We start from the raw sequence: 17,224 nt of genomic DNA, 5'->3' as shown, positions 1-17,224 counted from the left end.
AATATTTGTCTATGGAGATTGCATGGCTATGTGCTCGATTTTATACACCTGTCAGCATTGGGTGTGGCTGAAATAGCCAAATCCACTAATTTGAAGGTGTGTCCACATACTTTTGTGTATGTAGTGTATAAATACAAAGTTGTATCTTCACCTTTCACCAGGCTTTGTATATGATCTCCTCACCACCGAGAATGTTAAAATCTCTAACTGCCTTCTATGAAAACGGACAAAGCATCATTAGTATAGTAACAGATTTGTTATAACATATCAGCACAAAAGATTGATGAGTTAGTAGTAATACAAATGATGTTATGATGAATATGGAGTTGTTTTAAAGGTATTACAAATGTTCAATATACAGATAGCTCATTTCTTCTGGCCAGACTTGTTCCCAGTGCAGTAGACCTCCTTAGTCTTGTTGCCTTGGCAGTAGTGACCGATCTTCTTGTTGCCAGGGCCATAGACACGGGTCTTCTTGTTGCCAGGGCAGACATCACCGGTGGTCTTGTTGCCTTGTGTTGCCAGGGCAGTAGTCACCGGTCTTCTTGTTGCCAGGGCAGTAGACACTGGTCTTCTTGTTGCCAGGGCAGTAGTCACAGGAGGTCTTGTTGCCTGGGCAGTAGTCACCGGTCTTCTTGTTGCCAGGGCAGAAGTCACAGGAGATGTTGTTGCCAGAGCAATAGTCACAAGACGTCCTGTTGCCAGGGCAGTAGTCACAGTAGGTGTTATTACCAGGGCAGTGGACACCGATGCAGTGGCTGTAGTGTTCTGTTTAGAAGTCTCCCTCCAGTGGAAATGGTTGAGCTGCAGGTTCCTCTGCTTCCATTGGAAATGTGAAAGCTGCAGACAGGAATGGACACATTACCAATGAGGGTCAATAATAAATTGCTCTGGATAAGAGTGTCTGCTAAATGACTCAAATGTAATGTAAGAGTAACAGTGATGGGCACTGATCAATCTATCGATATTGGTTGCATATTTTTCCATTACTCTATCGATAAATATCGTGGTTAAACAAAAAAATACTACAACTGTATGAATGTTCATTTCCACAGCTCTGCGCAGACAACCATTTGTGGATTGTCAGGGCTCTACGCTGACCTTTTCTTACAAAGGAGCATGTGTGCGTGGCGCTTATGTTGAAAAATGTAGGTGCATACAAAGAAATTTAGGAGCACAACGAAAAGATATTTGAGATTATACATTTTTGAGGTAATAAAAGTTCTTAATTTTTCGAGACGCACTGGTGCTCCTAAATTAAAATTCCAAGCCGCAAAATATATAATATGTACTGTATACTGAAAAAATATATAATATGTACTGTATACTGAAAAAATATATAATATGTACTGTATACTGAAAAAATATATAAACGTAACATGTAACAATTTCAAAGGTTTTGCTGAGTTACAGTTCATATAAGGAAAGCTATGGATTTCACATGACTGGGCAGGGGCGCAGCCATGGGTGGGCCTGGGAGCGCATAGGATACCTTGGGAGCCAGCCCGACCGACCCGCTGGGGAGCCAGGCCCAGCCAATCAGAATGATTGGGCTTTATTACAGACAGAAATACTCCTCAGTACTTATGGAACATTTCTGGGATCTTTTATTTCAGCTGATGAAACATGGGACCAACACTTTACATGTCGTGTTTATATTTTTGTTCAGTGTATATGCAAGTCAAATGCTTGCACTGTAAAATGCTGAATTGGCCATTTGGCCAGGTGTGAATTTTCTGATGGCTTAATCCTACCCACTCAATATGAATTCAATGGATGCCCAGACAAATGTGTGAATGTTTGCTTTTCTTTTCACTTGCATGCCTCAGTCCAGACAACTGTTTGCAGATAGGTTATAATGCCAGGTGTGAATGTTCGTGGTGTAGGACCTACCCAAAAAGTGTGAATTCAATGGGAAATCCATCCACCTTTATGGCCTATCATTTTTCAAATGTAAGAACAAATAGTTTGTGTTTTTAACTAATAAAAACATCACCATGTTAGAATTGTGTATTGGAGGCGAAGTCAGGTGCAGGAGAGCAGAGTGTAGTGAACAGGCGCACTTTTTATTCCGGTCAAAATGACAGCACAAAGTAACATAAAATGTGCCCAAAACACGGAACATAGACAAAAAGTAATGCGCTAACAATATCCACAATATCAAAATACACGTAACACAAAAGACATGGGGAACAGATGAATAAATCCATATGAATTGATTGGGGAATGAAAACCAGGTGGATACACGAAAAATTGAGCGGCGATGGCTAGAAAGCCGGTGACGTCGACTGCCGAACGCCGCCCGAACAAGGAGAGGAGCCGACTTCGGCGGAAGATATTTGTAAATATATATGTATATATTATAGGTACATTTAGTAGTTTTATCAGCAGTTTTTATTAGTTGTTTTATCAGTAGTTTTTATTAATTGTAGCAGTAGTTTTTATTAGTTGTAGCAGTAGTTTTTATTAGTTGTATTAGTAGTAGTTATGTTAGTTGTATTAGTAGTTTTTATTAGTTGTTTTAGCAGTAGTTGTTATTAGTTGTAGCAGTAGTTTTTATTAGTTGTAGCAGTAGTTTTATTAGTTGTAGCAGTAGTTTTTATTAGTTGCAGCAGTAGCTGTAGTTTTTATTAGTTGTGTTAGTAGGTGTAGCAGTAGTTTTTATTAGTTGTGTTAGTAGGTGTAGCACTAGTTTTATTAGTTGTAGCAGTAGTTTTATTAGTTGTAGCAGTAGTTTTTATTAGTTGTAGCTGTAGTTTTATTAGTTGTAGCAGTAGTTTTTATTAGTTGCAGCAGTAGCTGTAGTTTTTATTAGTTGTGTTAGTAGGTGTAGCAGTAGTTGTTATTAGTTGTAGCAGTAGTTTTATTAGTTGTAGCAGTAGTTTTTATTAGTTGTAGCAGTAGTTTTTATTAGTTGTAGCAGTAGTTTGTATTAGTTGTAGCAGTAGTTTTATTAGTTGTAGCAGTAGTTTTTATTAGTTGTAGCAGTAGTTTTTATTAGTTGTAGCAGTAGTTTGTATTAGTTGTAGCAGTAGTTTTATTAGTTGTAGCAGTAGTTTTTATTAGTTGCAGCAGTAGCTGTAGTTTTTATTAGTTGTGTTAGTAGGTGTAGCAGTAGTTGTTATTAGTTGTAGCAGTAGTTTTTATTAGTTGTAGCAGTAGTTTTTATTAGTTGTAGCAGTAGTTTTTATTAGTTGTAGCAGTAGTTTGTATTAGTTGTAGCAGTAGTTTTATTAGTTGTAGCAGTAGTTTTTATTAGTTGTAGCTGTAGTTTTTATTAGTTGTGTTAGTAGGTGTAGCAGTAGTTTTTATTAGTTGTAGCAGTAGTTTTTATTAGTTGTAGCAGTAGTTTTTATTAGTTGTAGCAGTAGTTTTATTAGTTGTAGCAGTAGTTTTTATTAGTTGTAGCAGTAGTTTTTATTAGTTGTAGCAGTAGTTTTATTAGTTGTAGCAGTAGTTTTTATTAGTTGTAGCTGTAGTTTTTATTAGTTGTGTTAGTAGGTGTAGCAGTAGTTTTTATTAGTTGTAGCAGTAGTTTTTATTAGTTGTAGCAGTAGTTTTATTAGTTGTAGCAGTAGTTTTTATTAGTTGTAGCAGTAGTTTTATTAGTTGTAGCAGTAGTTTTTATTAGTTGTAGCAGTAGTTTTTATTAGTTGTAGCAGTAGTTTTTATTAGTTGTAGCAGTAGTTTTTATTAGTTGTATTAGTAGGTGTAGCAGTAGTTTCTATTAGTTGTAGGCCTATTCGTAGTTGTACAACAACGTTTTTATGTTGTTTATGTACATTTTTATTATTATTTAATTGTTATTATTATTAGACAGTAGTTGCCATATTATTCTTCTTACTAAGTATTGTGTTGTTTTTTAAATGTTCTTTTGGACACCTGAAAACGAGATGGTGCATCTCAAGAGATGTCATCCTGCAAAATGTCTAATAAATAAAATAACCTTTTAAAGTAGGCCGAGTTGAGTGCCTGCCTTTGAGAGGGTTTTGTGTATTTACACAATAGCCTGCCTGCTAGCATATTGACCCTTGACGACAAGTGCACTAGTAAGTAGCCAATAATAATGTTCAATCAAGAGAGCAGCATTCTTAACCAAGAAAGTTCACTTGTTTTCAAAATTCTCATGCTGAAAGCTGTTCTGAGAACTCCAAAAATGAACTCACCTTCAGTAATCGTTTGGTATTTGTTTTTTTGGCAATCAGACTCCTGCTCAACCTGACCCATCTAGTACCCAGCCTCTTCCTTCTTGATCTAAGTCAGTGTGGGCTCTAGTTCCCCTTGGTTCTGTCCTACAGTGGGGGCTCCACTCCTGCTCACATGGCTGCTGGTGTTGGTGTTGTGGCTCAGGGGAAACCTCCAGCCTGCTGCTTGCAGTCCAACTCAGGAGGGCAGGAGAAAGAGTTACACGTATAACTAACTAGTTAGGCAGTAGATACTTTGGGCCAGTTTCCTTGACCCACATAGAGCCTAGCTAATCCAGTGGAAACAAACCTAGTGTACAATGCATTCAGAAAGTATTCAGACCCCTTAACTTTTTCCACATTTTTATGTTACAGCCTTATTCTAAAATTTATAAAATATTTTTTTCCCCTCATCAATCTACACACAATACCCCATAATGACTAAGCAAAAATTGAAATATCACATTTGCATAAGTATTCAGACCCTTTACTCAGTACTTTGTTGAAGCGATTACAGCCTGGAGTGTTCTTGGGTATGACGCTACAAGCTTGGCACACCTGTATTTGGGGAGTTTCTCCCATTCTTCTCTGCAGATCTTCTCAAGCTCTGTCAGGTTGGGATGGGGAGCGTTGCTGCACAGCTATTTTCAGGTCTCTCCAGAGATTTTTACATTTTTTAATTCACCTTTATTTAACCAGGTAGGCTAATTGAGCAGAAGTTCTCATTTACAACTGCGACCTGACCAAGATAAAGCAAAGCAGTTCGACACATACAACAACACAGAGTTACACATGAAATAAACAAACATACAGTCAATAATACAGTAGAAAAAAGGCAATATACATTGTGTGCAAATGAGGTAAGATAAGGGAGGTAAGTCAATAAATAGGCCATGGTGGCGAAGTAATTACAGTAATTGCAATTGAACACTGGAATGGTAGATGTGCAGAAGATGAATGTGCAAGTAGAGATACTGGGGTGCAAAGGAGCAAGATAAATAAATAAATACAGTATGGGGATGAGGTAGTTGGATGGGCTATTTACAGATGGGCTGTGATCTGTGAGCTGATCTGACAGCTGGTGCTTAAAGCTAGTGAGGGAGATATGTGTCTCTAGCTTCAGTGATTTTTGCAGTTCGTTCCAGTCATTGGCAGCAGACAACTGGAAAGAAAAGTGGCCAAAGGAGGAATTGGCTTTGGGGGTGACCAGTGAGGTATACCTGCTGGAACACGTGCTACGGGTGGGTGCTGCTATGGTGACCAGTGAGCTGAGATAAGGCGGGGCTTTACCTAGCAAAGACTTGTAGATGACCTGGAGACAGTGGGTTTGGTGACAAATATGAAGCGAGGGCCAGCCAACGACAGCATACAGGTCGCAGTGGTGGGTAGTATGTGGGGCTTTGGTGACAAAACGGATGGCACTGTGATAGACTGCATCCAATTGGTTGAGTAGAGTGTTGGAGGCTATTTTGTAATGACATCGCTGAAGTTGAGGATCGGTGGGATGGTCAGTGTTACGAGGGTATATTTGGCAGCATGAGTGAATGGATGCTTTGTTGCGAAATAGGAAGCCGATTCTAGATTTAATTTTGGATTGGAGATGCTTAATGTGAGTCTGGAAGGAGATTTTATAGTCTAATCAGACACCTAGGTATTTGTAGCGATCGGTTGAAGCATGCATTTAGTTTTGCTTGCATTTAAGAGCAGTTGGAGGCCATGGAAGGAGAGTTGTATGGCATTGAAGCTCGTCTGGAAGTTAGTTAACACAGTGTCCAAAGAAGGGCCAGAAGTATACAGAATGGTATCGTCTGCGTAGAGGTGGATCAGAGAATCACCAGCAGCAAGAGCGACATCATTGATGTATACAGAGAAGAGACTCGGCCCGAGAATTGAACCCTGTGGCACCCCCATAGAGACTGCCAGAGGTCCGGACAACAGGCTCTCTGATTTGACATACTGAACTCTATCAGAGAAGTAGTTGGTGAACCAGCTCGTGACTCAGCTGGCTCTGCTGCAGCACTCTCTCAACCAGTGCTCTCTCAATGCACACACCCCCCCGACCCTCCCCCTCCCCACCATTTACTCACTCACTCATTAACAGCCTGCTCACTGCCTGATAGTCAGCAGCAAGTAACAGTGAAATATATAGTAAAAAAAGAGAGAAATGCCATGGCGCCCGCAGTGCAATTTAGAAGTACCTCACCAATACATTTTCACCCACGACATCGTTTTCAGCGTAGCCTAATTTCGTCTGAAAACCATGAACATGGCAACACTGCACAAAAGAGTGTAGCAAGATGGCTGCGTCCCATGAGAGATGAAAACATGGGGCGCCTCTCCACACCTATAGGTCAGGGGAGAACTGCATGTCCGCTGGAGCCAAACATACAGTACGTCTCTCTATCTTGCGGGGTAAGCGTGGTCCCCAAACTTGAAGGTTAAAACCGTGAGGGTTCCCGGTGGACAGGCAGGTCACACAGACAACTAAGACAAACCCTCAGTGCCGCAATACAGTACTGGTCAACCAAACCGAGTATCTCCCAGGTTGGTACACTGTCACAAGTAATCAAAACAAGGACAAAACTCAAACGAGATGGCACAAGCCAAACCGAGTGGGGGGACAGCATAGCACCCAGATGGAGAGGCAAGCTGCTCCAAGCTATTGGAAAAAAACTAAATAAAAAACTTTAACTGGCGCGCGCCACAGTTTGGGAACCACTGATCTATACCACTAACTCTGAATTACTAATAAAATAAAAGAATTTCCTACAAACTCACGACTCCCATCACTCCCACCCAAAATACCACCCACTCCCCATTCCAGTGCAACCTCTGACCCTGTCAAACAACCTCTCCTTTTGTTCAACCGTTTCCTCTGTCATACAGCCATTACTCATTCCAGTACCATGTTTCCCTATCAATTTCAAAGAGGAATTCAATCCCATATGCCCTAATCTCATCCTAGATAACATAACTTCCTCCCTTTTGCTTCCATTATATGACACTATCCTGCGTACAGATTTCCTTGTAAGAATATCCTCTCTGGAATGAGCCGAGAAAAGGAAGAGGTGGACTTCTTCTTCTGTGGTTTTTATATGGCAATTGGCAACCAACTTTAAGGTACTGCCACTAACTGGACTGGAGTGTGAACCAGAGACAGTGAAAGTCTAAATCCTACCCAATATTATCATTTCCCTAAGGAAACGAAGTACATAATAAAATACTACTTCCCCAGCAGTTCACTTAATCCTTTCTCTTTTAATTTTAATTTTAATTTAACTAGGCAGTTAAGAACAAATTCTTATTTTCAATGACGGCCTAGGAACAGTGGGTAAACTGCCTGTTCAGGGGCAGAACGACAGATTTGTACCTTGTCAGCTCGGGGGTTTGAATTTGCAACCATCCGGTTACTAGTCCAACGCTCTAACCACTAGGCTACCCTGCCGCCCCATTACTATTCCAATCTAATAACAATCTCTCCCTTTCCCTCCCATATTTCTGGCACTGAAATAGAGCGTGTTCCACAGTCTCCATCTCCTCCTGACAATGATCACACCTCACAGTCAGATGTTTCCCCACCACTTTCAATGTACTATTTAGCCTTGTGTGTCCCAGTCTCAGCCTTGTGATTACACTTTCCTCCCTTCTCTCTCGGCCCGAGGACCTCCCTGCACCCACCTTTTCCTAGATCTTATACAGGTGTCTTTCATTTCCCTCCCTTATCCACAAATCTTTCCATTTGTTTTTAACCCCTGTTTTTATTAACCCCCTGGCTTCTACTTCACTGATTAACAGTTCTATCTCAACATGAAGATGTTTTAGAGCCTGCTTGGCGATAACATCGACCACCTCATTCCCCTCTACTTCTGTTACCAAGAGGAACATCACAAATACCCACATCTTTTTCACCCTATACAAGCACTGCAAAACCTCACACAATACATCCTTTCTGATCTGAGACACAAATTAATTTAAGCTCAACAGTGCTGCACAGGAGTCAGAGCACATGACTACCCTGTTTGGCCTCACTTCCTCCACCAACTCCGCAGCCAATAGTTTGGTCAATAACTCCTTTGTGTAAAAAGATCAATTATCCGTTGCTCTTTTTATCACTTCCACCTTAAACTCAGGAACATTAAAGCTGCACCTGTCCTCCCTGGTTTAGGGTCCTTACATCCATCTGTGAATATATTCAAGAAAGCATAGTATTGTGTTTTTAAATGTTCACATACAACTGAATCTACTCCTCAACAGCTTCTTCCTCAGCTTAGGTAAATAAGGTATTTCTGTTTTTTTTATTTTTAATACATTTGCAAACATTTCTAAATACCGGTTTTCACTTTGTCATTATGGGGTATTGTGTGTAGATTGTTGAGGATTTTTATTTATTTAATCAATTTTAGAATAAGACTGTAACGTAACAAAATGTGGAAAAGGTCAAGGGGTCTGAATACTTTCTGAAGTTGCTATATATAGCATTTTCAACGCCATTCTATCTGCCCCTCACTTCATTCCTGACAAGCAATGCATCATATTCAATATTTTCTTTCCTTTGACAACTACTCTGACACTAATATGGTCCGCCCATGTCATTCGAGTGTCAAACCAGACACCCAGGAACCTAAACACCTTCCTCTCCAGATTCCTTCCATACAGCTTCAAGTAAATTTCCTCCCCAACCTTCCTTCTAGAAAAAAAACTGTGTTTTTTTTCAATTGAAAACTTGAATCCCCCCCCCACCTGAGGGACCACCGCTCAACTTCACTAATCGCTTCATGAACTCTTCTGGCTGCATGGATAATATTTCTCCCTCTCTTCCACAGTGCCCCATCATCTGCAAATAATGACATCCCAATATCAGATCTCAACTGGGAGAATACATTGTCAGTGATAATGAAGAATAACAAAGGACTAATGACACTTCCCTGGGGGGTACCATTATCTACCTCATAGCTTTCTGACATAAAGCTTTCCACCCTCACTTGTAATGATCGCCCAAAAATGTCATCCTTTATCCAGTTATAAGCCCTTCCTCCAACCCCCATGATATTCAGCTTGATAAGTAGGCCTGCCTTCCACATCATAACATAGGCCATTTCTACATTGAAGAAAACGGCTACCATCACCTCCTTATTTAGCTGTCCAAATGATCCTCCTTACTACTGCTTGTGCTTGTTTATTCTGAATCAGGTGCTGGTAATTATGGGACCGTTTCATCATTCTGAAAGCCCTGTTCCTACACTTCACTGCTTCTCTACATTCTTTAGTCCGCTACGGACCCGAACTCGGGTCTGTAGTAATGCCTCTAACACTGCGAATCAGTGCCTCATACCGCTGCGCTACTCGGGAGGCCCTCGAATGTAGGCATTTTTGTAGAGAATTCTAGCTAACTAGCTACCGGTGGTTCATACTAGTTATATAACCATGCACATCGTAGTCAAAATTTCACACTATTGCCACCTGCTGGAGTGCAGTGCAACGGAGTCTACTGCATATTGTGATACCTCTTGATGTACTGTGAGTCATTATGGAAGGTGAAGGGCAAAGGGGATACCTAGTCAGTTGCACAACTGATTTGCATTCAACCGAAATGAGCTGTCTGATGCAAGTATTTGATATCTCTAAAACATTTAAATTATTGAATTCTCTTGTTGTAAAATGGAGCCCAAAAGGGAAATAGTTCTGACTATCATTCCACACCCAACTGTAGGTAATGTTCAAACTCATGCTACCGCTCCAGACCTGAGCCCTAGGACAGTGCCCCAGGACTACCTGACATGATGGCTCCTTGCTGTCCCCATTCCACCTGACTGCTGCTGCTCCAGTTTCAACTGTTCTGCCTTATTATTATTCGACCATGCTGGTCATTTATGAACATTTGAACATCTTGGTCATGTTCTGTTATAATCTCTACCCGGCACAGCCAGAAGAGGACTGGCCACCCCACATAGCCCGGTTCCTCTCTAGGTTTCTTCCTAGGTTTTGGCCTTTCTAGGGAGTTTTTCCTAGCCACCGTGCTTTTACACCTGCATTGTTTGCTGTTTGGGGTTTTAGGCTGGGTTTCTGTACAGCACTTTGAGATATCAGCTGATGTACGAAGGGCTATATAAATAAATTTGATTTGATTTGATTTGATTTCTGTTTCATCTCCGAACCAAAGCGTGATTCCTGTCTGGCTCATCCTCATTGTGGTTAACTATTTTTAACTATTTTAACTATTAAAACAACAAGAACACTGAGTGTTAAAGTAGCATTTGATTTCTCTCAGAGCTGTTGTGGAAGGAAGAGCAGTTTATGGCCTTACCATACCTTTCTGAAGTAGACCTGCATTTCTGGTTCAGAATAGATCTGGTATTGTGTAACAAATGCAAATAATGATCTCCCTGCCTCCCTACAGGCACACAGAAAATATGTCTGATCATTCTCAACCAGCCTTTGGAAAAAGACAGTCTTCACACACTCTGGAGTAAAGGTATTCATCTTGTAGCTTTTATATTCATTAGTGTTGGGCACCAACATTGATCATTCATATGATACCAATAATATTGTTTTTTCTTTCCTCTTAGCTTACACTATTGTGAAATAAAGCATACATGACCGTTGCACAAAACTCTTTCTCAGACCTTCGTGCAGGCTATCAAGTCAGCATACTTAATTGCCCTGCTGATGGCCCATCAGAGGTGGATGATTTGAGATTGGTTGGCTTCCAGAATATTCACACCTGGCCGTTTGGCCAATTAGCAGTTGTCTGGACTCAGCAGAGCTGTGGGGGTGAATACTGAAGTGAACATTTACACCGTTTTTATTGGTATCTTGATCTTTCTTGGTATCTTTCCATATCAGTGCTCATCTCTACTAATAATCAGATTCTAAAATGTATCCTTTAGTGTAAAGTTAAGACAGCATTGTTAGGTCTGTACTGATATGGCTGTCTCTAAGCCAACCCTCCTCTTGGAGTGTCTTTCCCATTGCTAGGTCTGTACTGATATGGCTGTCTCTAAGCCAACCCTCCTCTTGGAGTGTCTTTCCCCATTGTTAGGTCTGTACTGATATGGCTGTCTCTAAGCCAACCCTCCTCTTGGAGTGTCTTTCCCCATTGTTAGGTCTGTACTGATATGGCTATCTCTAAGCCAACCCTCCTCTTGGAGTGTCTTTCCCATTGCTAGGTCTGTACTGATATGGCTGTCTCTAAGCCAACCCTCCTCTTGGAGTGTCTTTCCCCATTGATAGGTCTGTACTGATATGGCTGTCTCAAAGCCAACCCTCCTCTTGGAGTGTCTTTTCCCATTGTTAGGTCTGTACTGATATGGCTGTCTCTAAGCCAACCCTCCTCTTGGAGTGTCTTTCCCCATTGTTAGGTCTGTACTGATATGGCTGTCTCTAAGCCAACCCTCCTCTTGGAGTGTCTTTCCCCATTGTTAGGTCTGTACTGATATGGCTGTCTCTAAGCCAACCCTCCTCGTGGAGTGTCTTTCCCCATTGTTAGGTCTGTACTGATATGGCTGTCTCTAAGCCAACCCTCCTCTTGGAGTGTCTTTCCCCATTGTTAGGTCTGTACTGATATGGCTGTCTCTAAGCCAACCCTCCTCGTGGAGTGTCTTTCCCCATTGTTAGGTCTGTACTGATATGGCTGTCTCTAAGCCAACCCTCCTCGTGGAGTGTCTTTCCCCATTGTTAGGTCTGTACTGATATGGCTGTCTCTAAGCCAACCCTCCTCTTGGAGTGTCTTTCCCCATTGTTAGGTCTGTACTGATATGGCTGTCTCTAAGCCAACCCTCCTCTTGGAGTGTCTTTCCCCATTGTTAGGTCTGTACTGATATGGCTGTCTCTAAGCCAACCCTCCTCTTGGAGTGTCTTTCCCCTTTGTTAGGTCTGTACTGATATGGCTGTCTCTAAGCCAACCCTCCTCGTGGAGTGTCTTTCCCATTGCTACAGGCTGTTGCTCCAGCTCATACCTTTTTGTTGGGGGTATGTTTTGAATCTGTGCTTGAGAGTGGGAAAGTTCCTATAGAGAAGGGCGCTACATTCCTTATCACGGTGTGTTTGCCAGTACACACACTCTTGTGACACACGTGTGTGTTTAAAACAGAATATCTCTCTCTGCTGAATGCATTGGTTATTTTAAACAAGGTGCTTAGAGAATGCTTCTATTGCTCCTATGCAGTCTTTCCCCATGACACAAAAACAGACTCCTTAATAAAGCCACAGATTCAATTTGAATAGCATTAATAAATAGTGAAATTTGCAAACGGAATGCTTCAAATTCCCCAAAATACGAATAACATTAAAAGTTGGATCTGGGGACCGCATATTTTGTTTTTGGGTAAAATTAGAAAGGAGTTGTTTTTATTCCTATTGTTACACATGCATTATGTTTGGGAGCAATGGGAAATAAAAAACAAAAAGTTGTTTGCACACAAAACAGATATATACATCTTAGCAAGATTCGTCCACCTCTTTCAGCTAAGCAAGGTCTCTCTCTCTCTCTGTAGCTCTCCTGCGGGCGTGTGCAGATGGTGCGGCCAACCACCTGTATGACATCACCGCTGGACAACAAGACAGGTACAAGTAGCCACTCTGTGTGTTTGAATATTTCTCTCCTTCCTAAAGGACAGATACATTAACTCTGGGGTTCTCAAATGTTTTGGGTCTGGGCACCCCTTTTGTGATAGCAAATTCATCAGGGACCCCATCATAATCAGAACACAAGAGAATGCCAAGAGTGGGCCTTCTGTAGCTCAGTTGGTAGAGCATGGCGCTTGTAACGCCAGGATAGTGGGTTCGATTCCCGGGACCACCCATATGTAGAATGTATGCACACATGACTGTAAGTCGCTTTGGATAAAAGCGTCTGCTAAATGGCATATATTATTATTATTATTATTATTAGTGTGCAAACCTGTCATCAAGGCAAAGGGTGGCTATTTTGAAGAATCTCAAATATAAAATACAACACTTTTTTTGGTTAATACATGATTCCATATGTGTTATTTCATAGTTTTAATGTCTTCACTATTATTCTACAATGTAGGAAATAGTAAAAATAAAGAAAAACCCTGGAATGAGTAGGTGTCCAAACTTTTGACTGGTACTGTATATATATATTTTTTTATATACACAACATGACCAAAAGTATGTGGACACCTGCTCGTCCAACATCTCCTTCCAAATCATTGGCATTAATATGGAGTTGGTCCTCCCTTTGCTGCTATAACAGCCTCCACTCTTCTGGGAAGGCTTTCCACTTGTTGTTGGAACATTGCTCCGGGGACTCGCTTCTATTCAGCCACGAGCATTAGTGAGGTCGGGACACTGATGTTGGCCGATTAGGTCTTGCTCACAGTCGGCATTCCAATTCATCCCAAAGGTGTTCGATGGGGTTGAGGTCAGGGCTCTGTGCAGGCCAGTCAAGTTCTTCCACACCGATCTCGACAAACCATTTCTGTATGGACCTAGCTTTGTGCACAGGGGCATTGTCATGCTGAAACAGGAAAGGTCATTCCCAAAACTGTTGCCACGAAGTTGGAAGCACAAAATCGTCTAGAATGTCATTGTATGCTGTAGCGTTAAGATTTCCCAGCCCCAGACCATTATTCGTCCTCCACCAAATTTTACAGTGGCACTATACATTGGGGCAGCTAGCCCTCTCCTGGAATCTGCCGAACCCAGATTTGTCTGTCGGACTTCCAGATGGTGAAGCGTGATTCATCACGCCAGAGAACACGTTTTCTCTGCTCCAGAGTCCAATGGCGGCGAGCTATACACCACTCCAGCCGCACTTTGCTGCTCGGCCATGGAAACCCATTTCATGAAGCTCCCGATTAACAATTATTGTGCTGACGTTGCTTCCAGAGGCAGTTTGGAACTCATTAGAGAGTGTTGCAACCGAAGACAGACAATTTTTACGCGCTACTCACTTCAGCACTTGGAGGTCCTGTTCTGTGAGCCGTTGTTGTCCTAGACGTTTCTACTTCACAATAACATCACTTATAGTTGACCGGGGCAGCTCTAGCACGGCAGAAATTTGACGAACTGACTTGTTGGAAAGGTGGCAGCTATGGAGATTGCATGGCTCTCTGCTTGATTTTATACACCTGTCAGCAACGGGTGTGGCTGAAATAGCCGAAACCACAAATTTGAAGTGTTGTCCACCTACTTTTCTGTATATATATATACGGACCCCCATATTTCCCAAACTGACACTTTCCAAAATCCTCTTCTCTCTTTATTTTTCTTGTTCTCTCATCTAGTTTTCTTCCAGACTACATCAGTGGGGACTTTGATTCTATTACTGCAGAGGTCAAAGCTTTCTACACAGAGAAGGTGACACACACACACACACACACACACACAGCGTGCGATTGTGTTCAGAGCCTAGGGTACATAAGTGTTTACTGTTTGAAATGGAGATGACACCCTGAGTGTTTGAGAGACGAGGAGTAGGCACCCAGCCATGATGACTCAGCCATGATGAGTCATGTAAATAGCAGCGTTCTCTGTCATCTAGGAGAATGAGCCCAGTTTAACACTGATCACCCATTATTCACTGTATGCATTATATTATGGTAGTGATATTAGAGGTACATCGATCTGGTTCTTTACACCCACAGTACTCTGCTCCTTCTAATCAGAGACTGACTTGAACAACTGGCCAGTCACTATGTAGAGAAAAGAAAACCAATAAAAAACACATGACCTTCCAGTATCTACCTGGATTATGTTATGGTAATGTTAAAGATAATAGAGTTGGATTTATTCTAATGTTGCTCAGAGAATCTGAAGCTATGGTAATGTTAGAGAATAGGGTTGGATTTATTCTAATATTACGCAGAGTATAACAAGCTATGGTAATGTTAGAGAGTAGGGTTGGATTTATTATAATATTACTCAGAGAATACCCCAGGAATACGCGCAATGCCGTCGGGGGTACGCCAAATAAAAATGGGATTCATATTAAAACAAATTAAACACATTTTCAAACAGTCCATTTATATTTTCCAACTGGGCTATACATTTGGGGGAGTTTTTTTTTCTCGCCTGGGTAGCCTGTTCATTGCCAAAAATAACATTTAACCATCTAGTGTTCAGCGAAATAACAACACAATGTCAAATACAGTAGCCTAGTCAAATAATTAACATCCAATCACATTAACCGTTACTCTCTCGCAGGAATTCCACTAATGGTTGTCGTAGAATATCTAATCAAAAGGAAGAGAGAGTGCAGATTCTTTCAAACAACACTTTATCATAAGATTTGCAAAAATGGTGTATCAACCTCCCACTCAAAAGTGTATAGTTGAAAAGCTCAACAAACAGTGCCGGTTCCATGCTTTTATAGAGAAAATACATACAACCCCTTTCTGTATACGTGGCAGTCAGCAGATAGTGTGTAAAAGGTAAATCATTGTCTGTGTAAACTTAAGATAGCACAAGGAATTGATTACCCCAAGGAATCAACCGTCTAACTGCATTCACAACAACAAACACTATATCATACTCCTTTCTGCAAGGTTTCATACATGTAACTTTCTGTAGATAGTAAACCCACAGGATTTTACATGCTGCGGTTGAACCCAAACGTCTCTTAGCTGTAAAGCCCATTCTTATGACTAGGTCACACCAATACAAGTTTGTATCAGGTTAGAATAAACACTAGCATTTAACAAGAGGCTATTCTTTAAGCAGTAAAACACGGGATAGCATGACTAATTGTGTACTTTACCATGACATTTCCTCCCTTTTGAGACTAAGTCTCAGCCTAATAGAAAATTACTTACAAGCATTACCATTAAACAAGCATTAACATGAGGGAAAATAAAATATTTTCTTACACTTAGTACATTACAATTGTAAATGACCTCTGTTGTCATTGAGTTTCAACACTTCATAGAGTGCAATTCATTCTCAGAAAGGGGAAAGAAACATGAATTCAAACATCAGTACATACTTTATCACCACACACAAGGCAATAGCTTCGTTAAGATTATCCATATTGCCACAGGGTCACCATGACGGTAGGCCGTTAACTCTACTTTGGGAGCACCATTTACAGAACCCCCGCCATGAGCATGACCTATGGACAAGCAGCACCCATAACACCAAATAATGACCAAACCCATCCAAACGAATTCCAATCACCACTGAGCTCTTTCAGATGTAGAAGCTTGCCAATACAGTAGGCAAGTTACCCTCACCCTAGGGTATGAATGTACAGCGATGGTCACCTATCATTTGGCACACTCTTATGCAAGCATTCTGTCTCCGTATGTACTTAGCCTCCGGCTACGAATACATTTTGCACAATTAATCATCAAATCAAATCAAATTTTATTTATATAGCCATTCGTACATCAGCTGATATCTCAAAGTGCTGTACAGAAACCCAGCCTAAAACCCCAAACAGCAAGCAATGCAGGTGTAGAAGCACGGTGGCTAGGAAAAACTCCCTAGAAAGGCCAAAACCTAGGAAGAAACCTAGAGAGGAACCATGCTACCAGGAACCAGGCTATGTGGGGTGGCCAGTCCTCTTCTATTTAACCTGTCTAGGACTAGCGGAATCCCTCGCCAACCCCTCGCCATCAGCCAGTGAAATTGCAGGGCGCTAAATACAAATCAACAGAAATCTCATGAATCAAATTTCTGAAACATACAAGTATTAGGCACCATGTTAAAGATAAACTTCTCGTTAATCCAGCCACAGTGTCTGATTTCAAAAATGCTTTACAGCGAAAGCACCACAAATGATTGTTAGGTCACTACCAAGTCACAGAAAAACCCAGCCATTTTTTCCAGCCAAAGAGAGGAGTCACAAAAAGCACAAATAGAGATAAAGTTAATCACTAACCTTTGATGATCTTCATCAGATGACACTCATAGGACTTCATGTTACCCAATACATGTATGTTTTGTTCGATAAAGTGCATATTTATATCCAAAAATCTAATTTTACATTGGTGTGTTATGTTCAGTAGTTCAAAGACATGCTGTGATTTTGCAGAGCCACATCAATTCACAGAAATACTCATAATAAATGTTGATGA

General features: G+C 41.1%; 1 protein-coding gene and 1 long non-coding RNA gene across 6 annotated transcripts in view; both read left to right on the top strand.

The window, feature by feature from the left end:
- Positions 1-17,224, top strand: part of tpk1 (thiamin pyrophosphokinase 1) — a 75,664-nt gene that overhangs the window by 7,524 nt on the left and 50,916 nt on the right. For all 4 annotated transcript variants that reach the window (XM_052483615.1, XM_052483617.1, XM_052483616.1 and 1 more), the window contains exons 3-5: positions 10,582-10,656; positions 12,677-12,746; positions 14,435-14,507. In XM_052483615.1, the coding sequence (XP_052339575.1) occupies positions 10,582-10,656; positions 12,677-12,746; positions 14,435-14,507 (218 nt within the window). The remainder of the gene's footprint in view (positions 1-10,581; positions 10,657-12,676; positions 12,747-14,434; positions 14,508-17,224) is intronic.
- Positions 11,128-12,650, top strand: LOC127912861 (uncharacterized). 2 transcript variants are annotated; one of them, XR_008083734.1, is made up of 3 exons: positions 11,128-11,287; positions 11,351-11,606; positions 11,671-12,650. It is a non-coding gene; the product is annotated as an uncharacterized LOC127912861 (long non-coding RNA). The 2 variants fall into 2 exon arrangements; XR_008083733.1 differs by having other exon boundaries at positions 11,351-11,734; positions 11,863-12,650.

This window comes from Oncorhynchus keta, chromosome 28, assembly GCF_023373465.1.
Source record: "Oncorhynchus keta strain PuntledgeMale-10-30-2019 chromosome 28, Oket_V2, whole genome shotgun sequence".
Classification (NCBI taxonomy): domain Eukaryota; kingdom Metazoa; phylum Chordata; class Actinopteri; order Salmoniformes; family Salmonidae; genus Oncorhynchus; species Oncorhynchus keta.
Note: the sequence above shows the minus strand (reverse complement) of the source record. Positions and strands in the feature narration are given on the sequence as shown.